This window comes from Poromitra crassiceps (genome assembly GCF_964638095.1).
Source record: "Poromitra crassiceps genome assembly, chromosome: 3".
Classification (NCBI taxonomy): Eukaryota; Metazoa; Chordata; class Actinopteri; order Beryciformes; family Melamphaidae; genus Poromitra; species Poromitra crassiceps.
The window spans coordinates 67,610,853-67,630,248 of record NC_139625.1 but is presented as its reverse complement, the minus strand read 5'-3'; the positions used below and the strand labels follow the sequence as shown (position 1 = coordinate 67,630,248).

The following is a 19,396-nucleotide window of genomic DNA, read 5'->3' as shown; positions in this document are numbered from 1 at the left end:
ATGAACTATTTGTAATTACACATGAACACTAAATGTAATTACACAGTAATTACCAATAGTTATAAATGATGTTCATATGTAGTTACATTGTAACGGACCTGTAAAATGGAGTGAGTCTGTTCAACTGTAGTTCATATGTAGTTACATGGTACCGGACCTGTAAAGTGGAGTGAGTCTATTCAACTGTAGTTCATATGTAGTTACATGGTAACAGACCTGTAAAGTGGAGTGAGTCTATTCAACTGTAGTTCATATGTAGTTACATGGTACCGGACCTGTAAAGTGGAGTGAGTCTATTTAACTGTAGTTCATATGTAGTTACATGGCACCGGACCTGTAAAGAAGCTCCGGGCTGGGACAGAGATTGCTAAAAGCCAGTGGTGGATTTGAACCACTGAACTTCAGATTGCAAAGCAGGCGGCTTTAACCACTCAGCCACGAGGGCTTTCCAACTTTCTTAGTGGAGTTTGGGAGGATAACTGTATGTCAGTCAGATGTAGTTGTCACTTCCTAGCTTTGTTATTATAAGCATAGACTTGGGGGGAAATGTTGATACTTTGTTAGTTGTAGCTTGAAAGGCAGGCAATATTGATTAATGTGAATGCATTTCTGCAGTGTGACTGTGCCAGCCCCCCCCATGAGCTGTAAATGGCTCATGGGAATATTTACACCACAATTCAGAAAATTATTAGAATGTATTTTTTTATTTAAAATCTTTAAATATAACTAAATGTTTCTAGAGCACAATGCATACAATTTATTTAGCAAATAGGGGGGAGTCTTTGAGGGGCTTCGACTGGGTCCCCAACAAATTGAGAAATTGGGAAATTGATGGGGAAATGACTCATTTACAATAAGCTAACAATTAGAATGTAGAAGAATGGCTATTTTGATTATAGTTTCACTGTTACCTCTATACCTACAATACTTTTATTAGAATTTTTGTATGGGAATTCTGCATGGACAAAATCATACCTACAACTAAATAAAGTATCAATATTTCCCCCCAAGTCTCTGTGTATAACAAAGCTATGAAGTGACAGCAACTACATCTGACTGACATACAGTTATCCTCTTAAACTCCACCATGAAATTTGGAAAGCCGTCGTGGCTGAGTGGTTAAAGCTGCCTGCTTTGCAATCAGAAGTTCAGTGGTTCGAATCCACCACTGGGTTTTAGCAATCTCTGTCCCAGCCGGGAGCTTCTTTACAGGTCCGGTACCACGTAACTACATATGACCTACAGTTGAAAAGACTCACTCCACTTTACAGGTCCGGTACCATGTAACTACATATGAACTACAGTTGAATGGTCTCACTCCACTTTACAGGTCTGTTACAATGTAACTACATATGAACTACAGTTGAACAGACTCACTCCATTTTACAGGTCTGTTACAATGTAACTACATATGAACTACAGTTGAACAGACTCACTCCATTTTACAGGTCTGTTACAATGTAACTACATATGAACGTAATTTAGAACTATTGGTAATTACTGTGTAATTACATTTGGTGTTCATGTGTAATTACAAATAGTTCATATGTAACTAGGGTACCTGTAAAATAAAGGGTTACCTATATTTTTAACCTTCTTACAATCTTATAAGTCTCTCATGATTGAAATGCTTCAAAAGTCATGAACCAGCTTGGTATCATTACAAAATCAGTGAAACACAGGGGTAACTTTAGGGCATTATATGTGAATCTACTGTATAGCTCTGTGGGTGTGAAAGTACAAACCTAACTGTAAATATTGAATCAACGTTCCCTTCAGGTCAGAAAAGGTCTACAAGGAGTGTTAAGTGTTCTTATCGGAAAACGTAAGGGTGAGGTCAGGTCAATTATTAATTGGGCCATCAGGTAAATGGGCCAGATAAAGTTGGAGCTTAATAGCACTTCAACATTAAAAGCTAATCATTGCAAATTATTTCAAACTGTTGCCAAAACAGGCCTTGACATATAATGATTTATTTTATTGGTCCGAGATTACTAGGGTGGGCAGGGCCTTATGTGGAGACATGGTGAAGGAAATTGTGACTAACTTTTACATTTCAATAATAAGGTTAAAGTATTTTTAAGGAACCAATCTAGACATAATTAACGTTTTGATGCCCATATCAGAAAAAATGTGGTTTGCTAAATAACTTGAATGAAAAAGCATTTTTAGTGACTGACCCATTTTAGCTTAACGTGAAATGAGCTACATGTATTAGGTTCAGTTAAATTTGGCCAAATTCTGATACACTCACCCATGCTATGCTATGCTATTCCATATCTACACCACACTCTCACTCACACACACACCAGAGATGCTCACAAGTCATTTTTTTCAAGTCTTTGAGCTAGAGTCCAAGTCTCAAGTCTTTGGTCACAAGTGCAAGTCAAGTATTTTATGGATGAGTGTTCTATCATCTGCTGCATGCCATCCAGTCTGCTTAGAACACTGCATAGCTAAAACTAAGGGATTCAAAGCATGTAGGCTACTAATAATAATAATACATCGGATTTATATAGCGCTTTTCCTAGCGCTCAAAGACGCTTTACAATACACACACACAAAAACTTTAATAGAGAATTTTTTTTTAGAAAGGTGAGAAAGAAATGTACTTCATCATGGGTTGAAAGCAAGGGTAAAGAGGTGGGTTTTGAGGGCTTTTTTGAAGGATGACACTCGCAGGGGCGGTTTAAGACCCTTTTTGGGTGGGCTGAAGCCCAACCAAAAATAATCTCAGCCCACCCTAGAAAATTGAGGGTAAAAGAAATAAAAATATTTTTTGTGTGTTAGAGGGTACACAAAGGAGAATACTGTCACAGAGGACTAAAGAGACGATTTACCATCTAAAGAAACAAGAAAATGTCACATTTGAGATGCTGTAATAAGAGCATTAGGACATTTTTCCTTAAAGAAATGGCTCAAAATGATTAATAGATTATCAAAATAGGCAATTCATGTAATATTTGGCAATGAATCGATGAATTGACTAATGGTTGCAGCTCTTTATCAGTTTTTATAAAATTTATTTTTATGTATTTTCAAAATACAAAATATGTATTTTTATTTCAAATACATTTTTCAGACCAGTATTTTGTATTTGTATTGTGATACATTTTTTGAGCAAGTATTTGTAATTTGTATCAAAATACTTTTTGATGTATTTTCGCCCATCTCATGGGTCAGTGTTTCAGCAGCAGAGAAGGATAGTGAGGGGCGTAGACGGGCAATGTTCCTAAGGTGAAAGAAGGCGGTTTTGGTGATCTGGTTGACATGCGGGAGGAAGGAGAGGGTGGGGTGGAGGGGGTGACAATGGAGCCGTCAATGGTGAGTGAAAAATCATGGGTGGAGCGGCTCAGGGAATTTGGGCCAATGATAATGATCTCAGATTTGTCACAGTTGGGTTTCAGAAAGTTTTTTTGCATCCAGATTTTAATATCTTTCTGATTTTAATATCAGAAAGGCTACTGTATTATACCCTACTGTATTATCCACACTCAATTAGCATACAGCATCAGCATTGATTAGTTGACATTATTATTAGTAGACCTTTCCTTTATTAATACACACAAAACTAAAGATTGCTCACAAGTCCCAAATCTCAAGTCCAAGTCAAGTCTCAAGTCTTTGAGGACAAGTCTCAAGCAAGTCTCAAGTTACTGTGCGTGTGACTTAAGTGCGACTCAAGGTCAAGTCTCAAGTCCAAGTCCCTATCTCTGACACACACGCACACACACATTTCTAAACACAATTCATTTTATTTTCATTTTAAATTGTGGTTTTCGTGTGCAGTATCACTGGCCCATTTTAGCTGCATGAACAAATGGCCCATTTTACCTGATCATAGAATGGTTGTCTTGGAAGGGGACACTTTTCTAAGCATTTATTTATTTGTTGTAATATATTAATATTTTCTACATAGAATGTTAGGAGACCTGACTTAATAAAGAAAAAACATTAGGATAAGTATTTGGATGGTGTTCTCTACACGATTTGTCAAAAATTGGCTCAATTTACCTGGCTTGACTTACCATTGGCCATGGTAATTTCATAGCACCTTCAGAAACGTCCAAAGTCCCTCCCCTTCTGGATGTTTGTTAACCCGTCTGTATTACAGTAGTATTTAAACTTCAAGTCTGCTCCTCCTCTCACTCCTGTCCCGAGCTTCTCCCAACTCTTCTCTTCTTTCTGAACTCTTTACAGCAAGAAAGTATGGCAACTGCTGGAAAGGTAGGTCTACAATCATTTATTTATTTATCGTTTATTTGATAGGGACAATGCAAGTTTACATAGTAACATTTCACTAATTTAAAACAAGTTAAAGTAACTGATGTTTTGCATACAGAGTTTATAGCTATTGCTAGTTTCCAACTCCTGTCCCTAGTTAAGCTTTTAGTAAGAAGGGGCAGTGGTGGCCCAAAAGGTTAGAGAAGCGAGCTTGTGACCGGAAGGTCGTCAGTTCAATCCCCGGGACCGGCAGGATAAATCTGGGTGGGGAAAGTGAAAAGACAGCGCTTGCCCCTCCCTTATTACCACCACTGAGGTGCCCTTGAGCAAGGCCCTTAACCCCAACTGCTCCAGTGGAGCTGATCAGTGGCCAGCAGATCAGACTGTGGTTGTACTGGTCAGCTTCCAGGTGTGAATGTGAACAAGGCTCCTGAAAAAAAGAGCATTGCTCTCAGTGAGACTCCCCCTGTATAAATAAAGGTTTAAAAAAGAAGAAGAAAGATGAGGAATTCATCAACACTAACACTAACCCAACTGCTGCTCTACAATCAACACGTGTGGTGCACCAAGCTTCATTTGCTCTTTTTGGAGTTTTTTGTGATATGTAAAGGAATATTGCCAATGTCACATAATATTATCTGTTTGACTAGGGGGCACGGTGGCACAGTGGTAGGTAGCGGTGTCGCCTCACAGCTAGAAGGTCCTGGGCTCGATTCCCACCTGAGACGCTGTGAGCGCTGAAGGAGTGCGTGCACGTCCACATGTCCTCGAGTGCCCAACGCCCGGCTGGGGTCGTCAAGAGGGCCTTTCTGTGTGTCAGTTTCGGCTCTCCCCAGATCGGCAGAGGGTGGAGCAGCAACCAGGATAAATAAATTAGAATTAGCAGTAATATGGGATAAAAAGAAATCGGGAAAAAAATATTGAAAAAATAAATATATATATCATCTGTTTGACACATTTGTGTTATACAGACGACTGCAAATAAGCTACATGTATATGATGCTGTACTAGACAATAAAGCAAAAATAACAGGTAGCAATATAACAGGATCTCACATTAATAAAATTGTTTACAAGAATATCTGATTTTTAAGTGATATAGTGTTTGAAAACTCGATTTAAATTTCATTGTGTGCATGATGATTCAGTGGATGGGTGTAGTACTAAGTTAAGTTTACCACTGACAATGACAATTGAATTGTCTAGTTACAAATATGTAAGGATTATTTGACACATAATTACCTAACCTTTTTACCCAAAAATCAAGCAAACCAAACTATGTCGAATTTCATCTGGAACTTTGCACTTAAGTCTAGTGCAAGAAAATAAGGATGAATAGTTGTTTAGGATAGATATAATAGCTAAATCAAATGGTCTCGTAAGTAGCCCCCTCCCCTCTCTGCTCTGTCTCTCTCTCCGTCTCTCTCTTATCACTATACTGGTCTCTAGCTGTATTCCTCTCTCTCCATTTCTCTTCTCTCTGAGGTCATTGAAGTTTAACAGCCCATGTGTTTTGGCTTGCCTTGTCGGACTATTTGAAAGTATCCAGACTGCCTTGCATAACTGCTGATATTGGCAGAGATGGGATGCTAGTACCCAAAAAAATAAGATAGTGTTGGAAGTCCAAGGGTTCATTCGACAAATGGACACTAACCTCAGGGGAACTACATTTGAAATTCAAGTCCAAAACTTTTGTTTATGTTGCACATATCAAAGGTGAAAACAACTGCTTTATTTATTTTCATGTGTTTTGGGAATAGTGCAGCAAGTGAATGGCTTCTATACAGTATAGTTACTATACCTATCTGAAGATACTATACTATAGTATCTTCAGATAGGATGCTGATTATTGTGCTGTGACTCAGGTTATCAAGTGCAAGGCAGCGGTGGCCTGGGAGCCCAACAAGCCTTTGGTGATTGAAGACATCGAAGTAGCTCCTCCTCAGGCCAACGAGATCCGCATCAAGGTGAGAGACATTTGTGTACTTACTGTACTTGTGAGGACCCTCTAGAGTCCCACTTCATGATGTAGGGTGATATGTCGGGTATATTTTTATGTGAAAATCTTGTCAGAACAACAATATTTAAGCATCAGTGTTTCCATTGTGTTGGGTACAGATCGTGGCGACCGGGGTGTGCCACACTGACCTGTACCACCTGTTTGAGGGAAAGCACAAGGATGGCTTCCCAGCAGTCCTGGGCCACGAGGGAGCTGGCATCGTGGAGAGCGTCGGGCCCGGAGTCACCGAATTCCAGCCAGGTCTTATAATAATCAAGTCGGAAAAACATGTACAAATACGCACATAAACGAAAACACACATAAGTACAATAGCACTGGAACTTAGTTGGGGACAAAAATCATACAAAAAATATATAAATCAAATTATATAATTGCTTATCCACAATGTTTCAGATCTAAAAAAGAAGAAAGAAAGAAAAAAAAACAGACACTCAAGTATTTTTATGCAATTTTCTGGTGTATTGAATGGCTGAATATAAATGACAGATTTGGATGAAATGGCATACAATTTCAAAAAGTGTATACGCTCGCTTGAGGTGTAAACATGTAGGTATGCTTGTTTGGTAGCCTGGGTAAACCCAGCCTCCACGTGACCTCTATCTATGTGCTATCAGTCACAAGCGACTTGCGACTGATAGCACATAGATAGAGGTCACGTGGAGGCTGGGTTTACCCAGGCTAGTTAGTTGGTACATCATACTATTGCCAAGTGCATTTCTTTGTTTACATCTTGAGATAATGAAATAATGAAATAATAATATTATTTCATGCATGAAATAATATTATTTCATGCTGTCTGGAAATATTATTTCCAACCAACATTAGCCAACACTAAAGAACAAGACCAGGCTTCACTGTCAATGTCAGGCTGGGGTGTCGTTACTCTTTAAAATGTGCTTGACACATTTCTTCTGTGTGTCTTTCAGGAGACCATGTGATCCCTCTGTTCATCTCTCAATGTAGAGAATGTCGCTTCTGCAAGAGTCCTAAGACCAACCTGTGTGAGAATGGATGGTAAGCTCACTACCAGTGTCACTGAATTCAGGCCTACGTGCCGAAACGTGTTTGTTGCTCTGCTGCTGCCCTACCCAGACTATGGTATTAAAACCTCGAAAGGACTTTTTTTGTGTGCTTGCTTTTCTGTTGTGACCAGCCAATCTGCACTCCCTATTCAACTTGATCTTTTCATTCAACTCAACACAATGGCTTTGTGAGTCAAAGCAAGTACACACATGCGCAATCATGCTTAGTTGTGTGTGTATTTGCTAAAGTCCATTTTGATGATTGGGACAAAACTTGGACTTATTCTCAAACAAACATTTTAGTATCCTCCAATTAAATTCTCCATGTCTTTGTCAGTGGAGCTGCTCTAGGTTTTGTCTTGACACCTCGATAAAGGAAATGTTGTTTAATCCACTCTCCTGTGCAGGGCCAGTGATCGTTACGATGTGATGTCGGAGTCGGACAGCAGATTTACCTGTAAGGGCCAGAAGGTGCTGCAGTTCATGGGAACCAGTACCTTCTCCCAGTACACTGTGGTCAACCAAATGGCTGTGGCTAAGATCAACCCAGCAGCACCTCTGGACAAAGTCTGTCTCCTTGGCTGCGGGGTCTGCACAGGATATGGAGCCGCTGTCAACACCGCCAAGGTGCATATGACTTTGAAGGCCATTGGGCAGCCTATGGACAGGAATTAGTATCGTTAAAAATGACAATTTTTGTGCTAAAAATGCAGAAGTCACTGAAAGAGCATTTAGACCATCATGGGACACTCAAACTCTCCATAGAAAGTAGTCTAATGAACTTCTTCTAGGTGAGTTAGCAGTTCCAAAGTGAGGCAGGTTTCACTGCAGACTGTCACGCCGGCATGATCTCTCTGGTCAGACATCGGATATAACAGCCCATTCTCTTCAATCTGCGTACAAATAACATGACTTTCCACTTTCAAATTGCATGCAGTGCACATGCCAAAGTGTCGGGAGCTGTAAACAGGAAGTAGCATAGTACCAGGAAATAGCATACCAGGAAGTAGCATGACATTGAAATAAGCTGGAGCGCCCCTTAAGGTGCAGTGGTGGAGGTGGTGGAGGTGTAAAACACTCCGGGACCTGTGTTCGCGTTGCAGCGTATCCAAAGTCTAAATTTTTCAACCATGAGTCAAGTGTTTTCATTATTTAAGCTGAACCTAAACTGTTGATTTACTTGCCTAAACACAACCAAAGTTGTTTGAATTGCCTATAAACACAGCCAAAGTTGTTTTAGTTGCCTATAAGCACAACCAATGTTGTTGTAGTTGCAGCTGTCTGGATATAAGACGCACCATCTCCAGTCTCAACTTTTGGCTTTGGCGTACATATTTTCAAAGTGGAAATGTCAAGTCAAGTCAAGTTTATTTGTAGCCTATAGCACATTTCCTACACAGAGGCAATTCAAAGTGCTTCACATAAAATGGATGACACAAAAAAATAAAAGAATAAAAGAAGAGGATAAAATAGACATTTAAAAGCATCACAACCGAACTTTGAAAAAGAGCATAAAAAGTGCATTAAGCGACAAGCTTAAAATGTGTGTTATTTGTAGGATATAAACATGTTGGATATAAACATGACTATCTGTGGTCAGTGAGGAATGGTGTTCATAACAGTGCAGTGTGTTGACCCTAATCTCTTTCTCTTTAGGTGGAAGCGGGCTCCACATGTGCTGTGTTTGGCCTGGGAGCCGTGGGTTTGGCTGCGGTCATGGGCTGCAAGGCCGCGGGAGCCAAGAGGATCATTGCTGTGGACATCAACCCGGAGAAGTTTGAGAAGGCCAAGGTGTTCGGCGCTACCGAGTTTATCAACCCCAAGGACCACAGCAAACCCATCAGCCAAGTGCTGTCAGAGATGACCAACGGAGGAGTGGACTTCTCCCTGGAATGTGTTGGGAGTGTGGGAGTCATGGTGAGGAAATTACACTCCTCTCATTTATCTGTCATCAAAACATCATTATAATTATCCAAGGAAAGTAAGGTGAACTCACTTGCTCTGTTTGTCGGAAGACCCTGCTCACAGAATTTATATGGGGAGGACGGTCCTTCCACTATTACACTTTGCTATATGGTAATTTGGCATTAACATAGAATTATCAAAGATTGGGTTTCTCTCATTAGCTTCTCGTTAAAAGCTGGTACTCATCATCAAACAGCTACCTTTAATATAGCTGCTTCAATGCTATAAACGAACATACTGTAATTTATAGTGGAGACTGTAAATGCATGTCCATAGAACCAACATTCAGATATCTTGAGGTGAGAGGTCAAGGGACCCCTTTGAATTCCGCCCCCTCACCAGAATTTAGCCTAACTTTGGAGCATTATTTAGCCCCCTTTCCTCTGAAATACAGTAAACCTATCAAGATGTGCTACTGATGCTGAGAAACAGCCAATTTATTTGTATCACTATGAAATCAGGAGATTAACAAGAGAAATGACCAATGGGGAGCACAGTGGGAGAAATCGGGAGTGCAGGTATACAGTAACTTCAAACAGCTAATGCACATGGGCTGAAAGCAATTAGCTCAGCTATGTATATCAACTTCCAGCACAGATGTTAACGTTTGACCAATACAGCAGCAACTTGTAAAAGACCTCCAGTGGTGGTGGTGGGTGACAACTTAATTCAGCTACAATGCCACTTGTCCACTCCAAAGCAGTAAACCCCTCACCTCAGGAAATTGACACAAGTCAGTTTATATGGAAGCTAGCCCAACGTTACACATAAAAATGGCCGCCACTCCGACCATCCTGGACTGTTGATTTGAAGGGGAAAGACCATTCTACTCATTCACGTTCTGTGATCCTGCTTCACAGTTCACATAGAGTTTTTACTCACTCACATTCATAATGAGAGCCAGGCCCGGCTCCAGACCCAAGTTACAGAGGGGGCCTGCCCCTAGCTTGGGGGGGCCAAGCTACCCAAGGGGGGTCTGGGGGGATTCTCCCCCGGAAGAAGATTTTGTACATTTTAAAGTAAAATTCGTCAACCTGGTGCATTTGAGAGCAAAATGAAGAGGCTAAATCTGTGAAGAACTACACACATCTCTAATGTGTTGTGACTTTACAAATAATTAGGCCTAAACAATTAATATTAAGTGTATTTACACATTGTGCACAAATTGCATTCATTGTGACAAATTTACAATAGTTAATATCCAGCCAGAATCATTGCAAATGGATGTTCAAAGTAACAGTTAGCAATAGCATTCAGTTAATCAATGCCTAATTGACAGCCAGATTCCATGTTAAACTTTAAAACAGAAAAACGGAAAAACGTTTTTAGCAAAAAAAAAAAAAAAAAAAAAAATTGAATGGGGGGGCCAGTTTGTTGAATGGGGGGGCCCGGCCCGGTCAGGCGCGCCCCTAACGCCGGGCCTGATGAGAGCTGTCCATTACTGCTGGCCACTGAGAGTGCCTTGCCCAAGGGCACCTCAACAGTAATTTAGGGAGTACTACTTATTGACTTTCCCCTTAGGGATTTGAACTTTCCAGTCACAAGTCCATGTCTGTAACTGACCCTGTGCCATTTCTCCTCTAGCGGAGTGCCTTGGAGTCCTGTCTGAAGGGCTGGGGGGTCAGTGTGCTGGTTGGCTGGACAGACGTGGAGGACTTCGCTGCCCGACCCATTCAGCTCATCGCTGGACGCACATGGAAGGGCTCCCTGTTTGGAGGTGAGACACCTGTCAGTCAAATATGATCATCATCACTGACTGATGTTAGAGTCCTCTCTGTAAGTGTGAGGGAAATCGTAATCAAAAAAATAATCAAACATTAGACATCATCATGTTTTAATGTACACAGCTTCCTTAGTTCACTTATTAACCTTTGATACTTATTTCTCAATTTGGTTTTATTGCCTCTTGTTTAAAGCCTGAATATGTAACTTTTTTTACCTTAATATAACAGCTTTTAAATTATGTTGATGGTACACTGACTCCTAATATGGAGAATGGTGCCTCTATCATTCCCACTCTGTGCCAAAAGACTGTTTCCTGCACCATGTAAGGTTGAGGCGCCATTCCGGAGCATGTCAAATTGTCTGTTTGCAACTTAATTTCCTGCTTCAAGCCCAAACTAACAGGGACACTTTTATTGTGAAGGATGTTTAGGAAGTGAGTATGTTTATCGCTTGCTAGCTTGATTAGCGGCATGATTAGCGTCTTATTTCAATACAACAAGTTGACGCAACAATATTTGGGGATACTTGGAGCGAGAGTACAAGCAGAAACAGTAAAATAAGGCTGATATCTGAATGTACAAACAGGGAAGTGTAGCATTTATTAGCATCTGTAATTACCTCTTTGTGGGAGCAGAGGCCACTGTTGCTGATGTTCAGCAGAAAGTTCCACGCTGGGGCTTTAAACCACAATAAGGTAGTGTTGTGGATAGACAGACCATCCTGTACTGAAGCCAAAATGTTCTTATGTTCTTGAGCGACCAAACCCATACCTGCTTTCTCAATGTAAGTTGCTGTGGATAAGAGTCGACTAAATCCAGCAAATGTAAATGTTTTGATGTATTCTGTGGGTCAGGTTTTAAGAGTAAGGACGGCGTACCTGAGATGGTGAATGCCTACCTAGCCAACAAGGTGAAGCTGGATGAGTTCATCACCCATCACATGAAGATGGACCAGATCAACGATGCTATTGAACTGATGAAGCATGGCCAATGGTAACTTTCCACTATCTTTTTCCCCATGACTCATGCTCTGGCTCACTAAATCCACCCATTTATAATCGCTAGTCTATTGACTTAAAAAGCTCCACACCTCGGCCAGTTATGATGTGAAATGTTTTATTTATTTAACCTTTACTTTATTTATACAGGGAGGGCCATTGAAAGCAAGCTCTTTCTTCGAGGATGCCCTGATTACAGCACATGTGAAACTATTGCAAGATTACAGTACATTTAAAATAATAAATACAATCACACGGAAACATAGCACACATCAGCAAATTAGCCTACGCAACAAACAGGCCAAGGACATCAACACAAGGGGCAACATCCAATTCAAAGAAAATACCTGAAATCACGCTTCTCCAAGTCAGCCAACAGAGATCTCAATTGAACTACAGGGAGATAGTCTGGCAAGCGAGACTAAAATTGAACAAATTTGTATTTATATGTATTTATTTACTAAATTGATTGAGGGACCAGCCCCTCCAATGGAATATTTATTTGGAGCTCATTCCATTTACATGGAGCATAGTATCGGGGAGAGGGGGGGGGGTCTGCACAACTAGGGGGCAAGTTATTTCAAATCTCACCGCTATAATAAGGCGGGGCCGGCGACGGTGCGGTTCTGCGTGGTGCACAATTGCTCAACTGCTTGAGCAGGCGAGCGAGGCACGCTAGGAATGAGCGCGTGAAGTGCGCGATATTTCTAGTCATATTTCAAACCAGCTTTCCCATATTGCAATTCACAACAAAATGCACATCTTTCTTTCCAGGGAGCTCTTGAAAACCACTATGTGCATCCTGATGAAATAATTTCTCTCTTTTTTTCTGCTCCACAGCATCCGGACAATTGTGAGCATTTCTCCACAGTAAGATGGATGTGCCTTGTGTTGCTGTCAATAATCCCATAGGCATTCAGACAGAACAGCTGCTGTATTGTATCTGCAACGCAATATTCATGTAAATGCCACAGAGAAGCATGGAGATTGAACATAATGAAGAGATTATTCAAATGATGCGCAATACACATGCATGACCTTGACCACTCGAGCGGCAGAATCTAGGGCTATAATGAGAAACAACATCAAACATTTATTTTGGAATATCCCCAAAATGGAGTAAAAGATAAAATTGTGTTTATAACCCAAATAAAGGAACAGATGGGATCCATGGCTTCTTTGTTGTTTTTTGTTTTGTTTTTTATTACATAGGCATAACATAAATATGAGGTTATAATGGAACAGCACATTGTCAAAGATTTCAACTGGACTTACACAATCTTTATACTATATTTTCATCTGGCTATTTCATCTTACAATAGCAACCTCTAGTGGTACATCTAACTCACTCATAGGAATTAAATATTCTGTAACAAGGTTTAAAAAATATATATATATGAAAGTCCTCATATGGCTTCTAAGGTATGTGTGTTTTTGATATTCTTTGCTGTCAAAACTGTGAGTGCTAACTAACCATGGGATGTCAGAGAAAGTCTGATGAACACATACAGTAAAAGAAGCTAGGCTGGACCAACACCATCACACATCAAAGTGGCTTAGATCACATCAACTGCAGTGTAATAGACACAACAGCCATTTTGACGTGATATTTTAAAGACCAATTTAGTCAAGGAATGACTGTTTTACCAAGTTTAGGAAATCTAGGGATGAACAACTGTTCTGTGAATATAAAAAACTTAGAAACTAGGTGAATCGGATGATAAAGAAAGCAAAGACAGAATTCCTTAATGAGAAGATAGCTGAGAATAAGAATGGAGTCCAGGCTGAAGTATTTTCTTTTGTCAAGGTGTATGATTATAATGTTCTTCAAAAGCTTAAAGCCCAGAACACTTCTAAAACAACAGATTGACCGTTCGTTTCATATTGCCCAAGGGGGCAATTGTAACATCGACTTCTTGCCTTAAATTCAATATTATAGTCTTGTCCTTCTCAGTGAAAATATATCAATTGGTGCACGTGTTTCTCATAGGATGATTGCTGTATTGGATGTTATCTGGAGGGGAAAATGTTACGGGTTACAATTGCCCCCGGTCTCCCCTCCTATCCTTGCTATCTATCATCAGACGAAAATTGTAACATGCCTTATGTAAGTATCCAGACGGGAGACATGAGCAACCTTTTAGGAAGCTTTATTTACCACTCTGTATCTTATACTTCCGGTCCGTTCTCCTATATTCCCCACATCATCCATACATACACATACGTTCCTACACATATGCCATCACTACAAAAATCACCATCATCACCATCACCAGGAGATATTCTGCATCGAGGAAGTTTAACGTTACTTGGCTTGTGTTAAATGAACATTCATAAATTATAAATGTTGCATGATGAGGGCCCGAACACATCTTCTCCCTGCTCACTTTAAAGAAAATGTTTTATTGATCTTTTTTTAACATTCTTTTTCTTTATGCTTTTTATTTTAGACTTACTGTAAATGCTTTATTGACAGACATACAGTACTGTATAGTGAGAGAAAGACAGAGGTGTGGGAGAGAGATTGAATGCTCATGCAACAAATTAGCTAGCAACAAATGCCCACAGGCCAGATTTGAACCCGGGTCAGTGTAAAGGACTGAGCTTACATCGTACACACTCAACCCATTGGGCCACCGAGAGACCTCTTCCGACCTTAATTTCCAAGTAATTACTTCATTCAACAGCCAATCAGAAACAATCCTCCAACAACAGACAGGTAGGTCTGTGGGTTTGTCTGTGTGGCTGAGTGGTCAGTGCAGTCGTCTGTGTTCTGGTAGACCAGGGGTCAAAACCTGCTGTGGGAACCCTCCTTTGCAGTATAGTTTATTTTAGAACATTTATGTTAACACTTTAATATCTTAAATTAATTAGAAGTATAATTTTTTAATTAGGTGATTGCCCTAATACCGATGTCATCAATGATGTCATACCATCACTGATGATACATAGGCATATAGCCTGCCCTATTGGCATGCACAGTGCACAATTGCTCAACTTTGCATCACTGATGACATCACTGATGATGTCAGTGGGACAAAAATAAAAAAAATAACGCTCAGAGCGAAACTTCACCGTTGGTATGCACGGTTGCATTGACTGATATAGGTTCAAAAAATATTGACGTGCGAATCAAACGCATGAAAAAAAAACGCTCCCGTGTGTAAGGACCTTTAGGCTTGCCCACTGCGCGGCCTTGCCCGCCCTGCAGCTCACCGAGCTACACAGCTCGGCCACTGCTGCTGATGTCACGATGCCTATGACATCATAATTGATGTCACAATGCGCAATTGCTTAAGTGACATCACTGATGACATCACTGATCATGTACCGTGTGAGATCCCTAGTAATTTAAAGGAGACGAAGTTAGCTGATATGTGGGTGATGTCATCAGTGATGTAGTGATGTTGTCATTAGCGATGTCACTCGAGCAATTGTGATCTCATCAGTGATGTCATCAAGGATGTCACTCAGCCAGTCGTACTAATTAGCTTGCCAGCTAGCCATTTCTCATTACAAGATTAGAAGAATGAGTAGAACATATTATTTGAAAGTAGCCGAAGTTAGCTGGTGCATAAAATACTCCTTGTTCGGATTCAACATTATATTGTGGTTACTTGGAGCAGCATTCTTGGGTATCGGCTTCTGGGCATGGGCGGAGAAGGGTGTGCTGTCCAATATCTCATCCATCACAGGCCTGGGGGGCTTTGACCCCGTCTGGCTCTTCATTGCGGTAGGAGCGGTGATGTTGATCGTGGGCTTTGCTGGATGGTTTGGAGCCCTACGAGAGAACACCTTCCTGCTTCAATGTTTCTCAGTGTTCCTGGGTTGTATCTTCTTCCTGGAGATGACTGCAGGGTTCCTCGCCTTCGTCTTTAAGGATTGGATCAAAGACCAGCTCAACTTATTCATCAACAATAATGTCAAGGCCTACCGTGATGACATTGACCTGCAGAACCTCATTGACTTTGCTCAGGAATATTGGTCATGCTGTGGAGCTTCTGGCCCCAATGACTGGAATCTGAACATCTACTTCAACTGCACTGAGGCTGACCTGAACCCCAATAAGGAGCGCTGTGGAGTTCCCTTTTCCTGCTGTGTCAAAGACCCTGCTGAGGACATCATCAACACACAGTGTGGATATGGCGTTCGACTTCAAGGGGAGTTGGATCAGCAGGAATATATCTACACCAATGGCTGCGTGGGGCAGTTTGAGAAGTGGCTTCTTGATAACCTGATTGTAGTAGCTGGGATCTTTGTTGGTGTTGTACTTTTACAGATTTTGGGGATCCGCCTGGCTCAGGACCTGGTGAGCAATGTCAAAGCCATCAAAGCAAACTGTTACGTCAGTAGTCACAGGAGAGGTGATGTGTAGGAACCCCTCCACTCGGGCCCTGTTTATTCAACATTTTTCTCCCTGTCCTACTTTCATCCAGAGAGTCCTTGCGCAACATCATCACATACACTCACCCAAAGACCGAAATCAGCTTCAGCTTCAGATTCACTTTAATAGCCACAGTAGCAGTAAGTAATCAGATTACATATGCAGCGTAGCGGTCACATCAATAATAGGGTGGGAGGGTAAGGCGCTCAGCTCAGTTTGTCACCGGATGTGAGCTTCCCAGACTGCAAGAACTATACATCCAGCGGTGCCTCAGGAGGTCTGTGAGGCTCTTCAAGAGCTATACACCCAGTGGTGCCTCAGGAGGTCCGTGAGGATCAAGAACTACACACCCAGCAGTGTCTCAGGAGGTCCATGAGGATCATCAAGAACTACACACCCAGAGGTGTCTCAGGAGGTCCATGAGGATCATCAAGAACTACACACCCAGCAGTGTCTCAGGAGGTCCATGAGGATCATCAAGAACTATACACCCAGCAGTGTCTCAGGAGGTCTGTGAGGATCATCAAGAACTATACACCCAGCAGTGTCTCAGGAGGTCTGTGAGGATCATCAAGAACTATACACCCAGCGGTGTCTCAGGAGGTCCGTGAGGATCATCAAGAACTATACACCCAGCTGTGTCTCAGGAGGTCCGTGAGGATCATCAAGACCTCAGCGGTGCCTCAGGAGGTCCATGAGGAGCATCAAGAACTACACACCCAGCGGTGTCTCAGGAGGTCCGTGAGGATCATCAAGAACTACACACCCAGCGGTGTCTCAGGAGGTCCGTGAGGATCATCAAGAACTACACACCCAGCGGTGTCTCAGGAGGTCCGTGAGGATCATCAAGACCTCAGCGGTGCCTCAGGAGGTCCATGAGGAGCATCAAGAACTACACACCCAGCGGTGCCTCAGGAGGTCCATGAGGAGCATCAAGAACTACACACCCAGCGGTGTCTCAGGAGGTCCATGAGGAGCATCAAGAACTACACACCCAGCGGTGTCTCAGGAGGTCCATGAGGAGCATCAAGAACTACACACCCAGCGGTGTCTCAGGAGGTCCGTGAGGATCATCAATAACTATACAACCAGCGGTGCCTCAGGAGGTCCGTGAGGATCATCAATAACTATACACCCAGCGGTGCCTCAGGAGGTCCGTGAGGATCATCAATAACTATACAACCAGCGGTGCCTCAGGAGGTCCGTGAGGATCCTCAATAACTATACACCCAGCGGTGCCTCAGGAGGTCCGTGAGGATAGAACTACACCCAGAGGTGCCTCAGGAGGTCCGTGAGGCTCATCAAGAACTATACATCCAGCGGTGTCTCAGGAGGTCCATGAGGATCATCAAGAACTATACACCCAGTGGTGCCTCAGGAGGTCCGTGAGGATCATCAAGAAATATAGCCTACACCCAGCAGGCTTGGCAATACTATTTGAACCGTTCGATTTGTGGCTGTTTGAACACAAACGAACCAACGCACAAATGCAATCAAATCTTCAGGTCATCATCATGTACACCACGAGCTGTGGCTCCAGCAGGGTAGATGATTTCATGACTTAGATTCCAGACAGACACACAAAATGCAAGGTCATCAAGGACTCAACTCACCTGCACAACTGTATGTTCTCCCTCCTGCCCTCGGAGGAGATACACGACCCCCAAAACACGCACCAGCCGACTGAGGAATACCTTCTTTCCACAGGCCATAACACTCATCAACAAATAAACCACACACACACACACACACACACACACACACACACACACACACTCATGCTCAAACACACACACACACAGACACACACACACACACATTACCTCGCACAAGTTTGGAGTGCAATATGACCGACTGATTGTAACACTGACTCAGAGTGCGATATCTGATGTATAATATGACATCTCTCACCTTACCTTTCATCGCACCTTGCTCTGACATGATGCTGTAATGTTGTAATATTGTATGTTGGACTTTTATGATTATTGTATGCTGTAATGTTTTTAATGTGGACTCTTGGAAGATTAGCCAATGAGCTAAAAGAGATCAAAATAAAAATCAAATCAAATCTTTACTGCTTTTCTCTTCTCATGTATATTACTATTCTGCTTACTGAGTATTATTGTTTTTCTCCTTCAAATTATATTATTATTGCTCTTGTGTGGTTTTAATCTTATGTCATGTTTCATATCGTGTTATTTTGCTCATATTTTTGTCCTGGTTCTGATCGTATGATTTTTGATATGCATACAATGCATACAAAGAACTGCCGCGATTGGATTTGTGAAATGCGCATTTTACAAAATCCCGATTTCCTTCTCTCTGGAACTGCAGATTTCTCCTCTGACAGCTCCTCACGTGCCTCAACCGGATAGCCATATGGGCTATTTACACCCGGGTGAAAATAGCACTTTGACTATTTACACCTGGGTGCAAATAGCATCTGAAACTTAAACAAATAAATACATAAATAGCTCATTTGGTAGAGAACCAGACTAATCATCTTGCGATCTTGGGGCCAAGGGTTCAAACCTCACCTGGAACAACTCTTGTATTTATTTGTTATAGGTAGGGTGATGGTAACTAATGGTAAGATAATCATGAAGTAATGATGCATTCCCTAGTAACAACTAAGTATGAAGCCCTGCTTTACTTGAGGGGACACAAACATGGTAACTAATGGTGAAGTAATCATGAACTAATGATTAATTCCCTAGTAACAACTAAGCTGAAGCCCTGCTTTACTTGAGGGGGCACAAACATGGTAACTATGTTTGTAACCGCCGCTGTTTGTATTGTTTTATTGTTTCTATTGATTTTATGGTTTCTATTGCTTTTGTTGTTTTTTATTATTGATTTATCTTTTCCATTACTTTGTGCACTTTACTGGTCATTTGTGGACTTTAATTGCTACCTCACTTTATTGGTCGCTGCATGTCTGTGCACTTTACTGATCGCTGTGCACTTTAATGCTACCTTGCACACTTATCGGTCACTGTGTGTCACAAACAAGGTTCTTGACGTTTCACTTAGCCTTTTATTTATTCTCAACTACATGCA

The 19,396-nt window shown here is 41.5% G+C and overlaps 2 protein-coding genes across 2 annotated transcripts in view; both read left to right on the top strand.

Moving 5' to 3' along the window:
* The window catches only part of LOC310772720 (serine palmitoyltransferase 2-like), a 66,074-nt gene extending 52,977 nt beyond the window's left edge, over positions 1-13,097 (top strand). Inside the window, exons 12-20 of the mRNA XM_083632603.1 lie at positions 4,201-4,227; positions 6,089-6,190; positions 6,342-6,483; positions 7,170-7,257; positions 7,673-7,892; positions 8,922-9,182; positions 10,815-10,947; positions 11,809-11,947; positions 12,793-13,097. Coding sequence (XP_083488729.1) covers positions 4,201-4,227; positions 6,089-6,190; positions 6,342-6,483; positions 7,170-7,257; positions 7,673-7,892; positions 8,922-9,182; positions 10,815-10,947; positions 11,809-11,947; positions 12,793-12,826 — 1,146 coding nt within the window. The 3' untranslated portion in view covers positions 12,827-13,097. The remainder of the gene's footprint in view (positions 1-4,200; positions 4,228-6,088; positions 6,191-6,341; positions 6,484-7,169; positions 7,258-7,672; positions 7,893-8,921; positions 9,183-10,814; positions 10,948-11,808; positions 11,948-12,792) is intronic.
* A 2,384-nt stretch (positions 13,098-15,481) lies between these two features.
* On the top strand, positions 15,482-17,309 carry LOC310773237 (tetraspanin-17-like; the record flags this gene model as incomplete). The annotated part of the gene is made up of 4 exons (XM_083633126.1): positions 15,482-16,297; positions 16,658-16,739; positions 16,926-17,073; positions 17,165-17,309. 4 exons carry the CDS (start codon positions 15,482-15,484, stop codon positions 17,307-17,309), a joined length of 1,191 nt encoding a protein of 396 aa, XP_083489252.1.
* Positions 17,310-19,396: the final 2,087 nt, after the last annotated feature.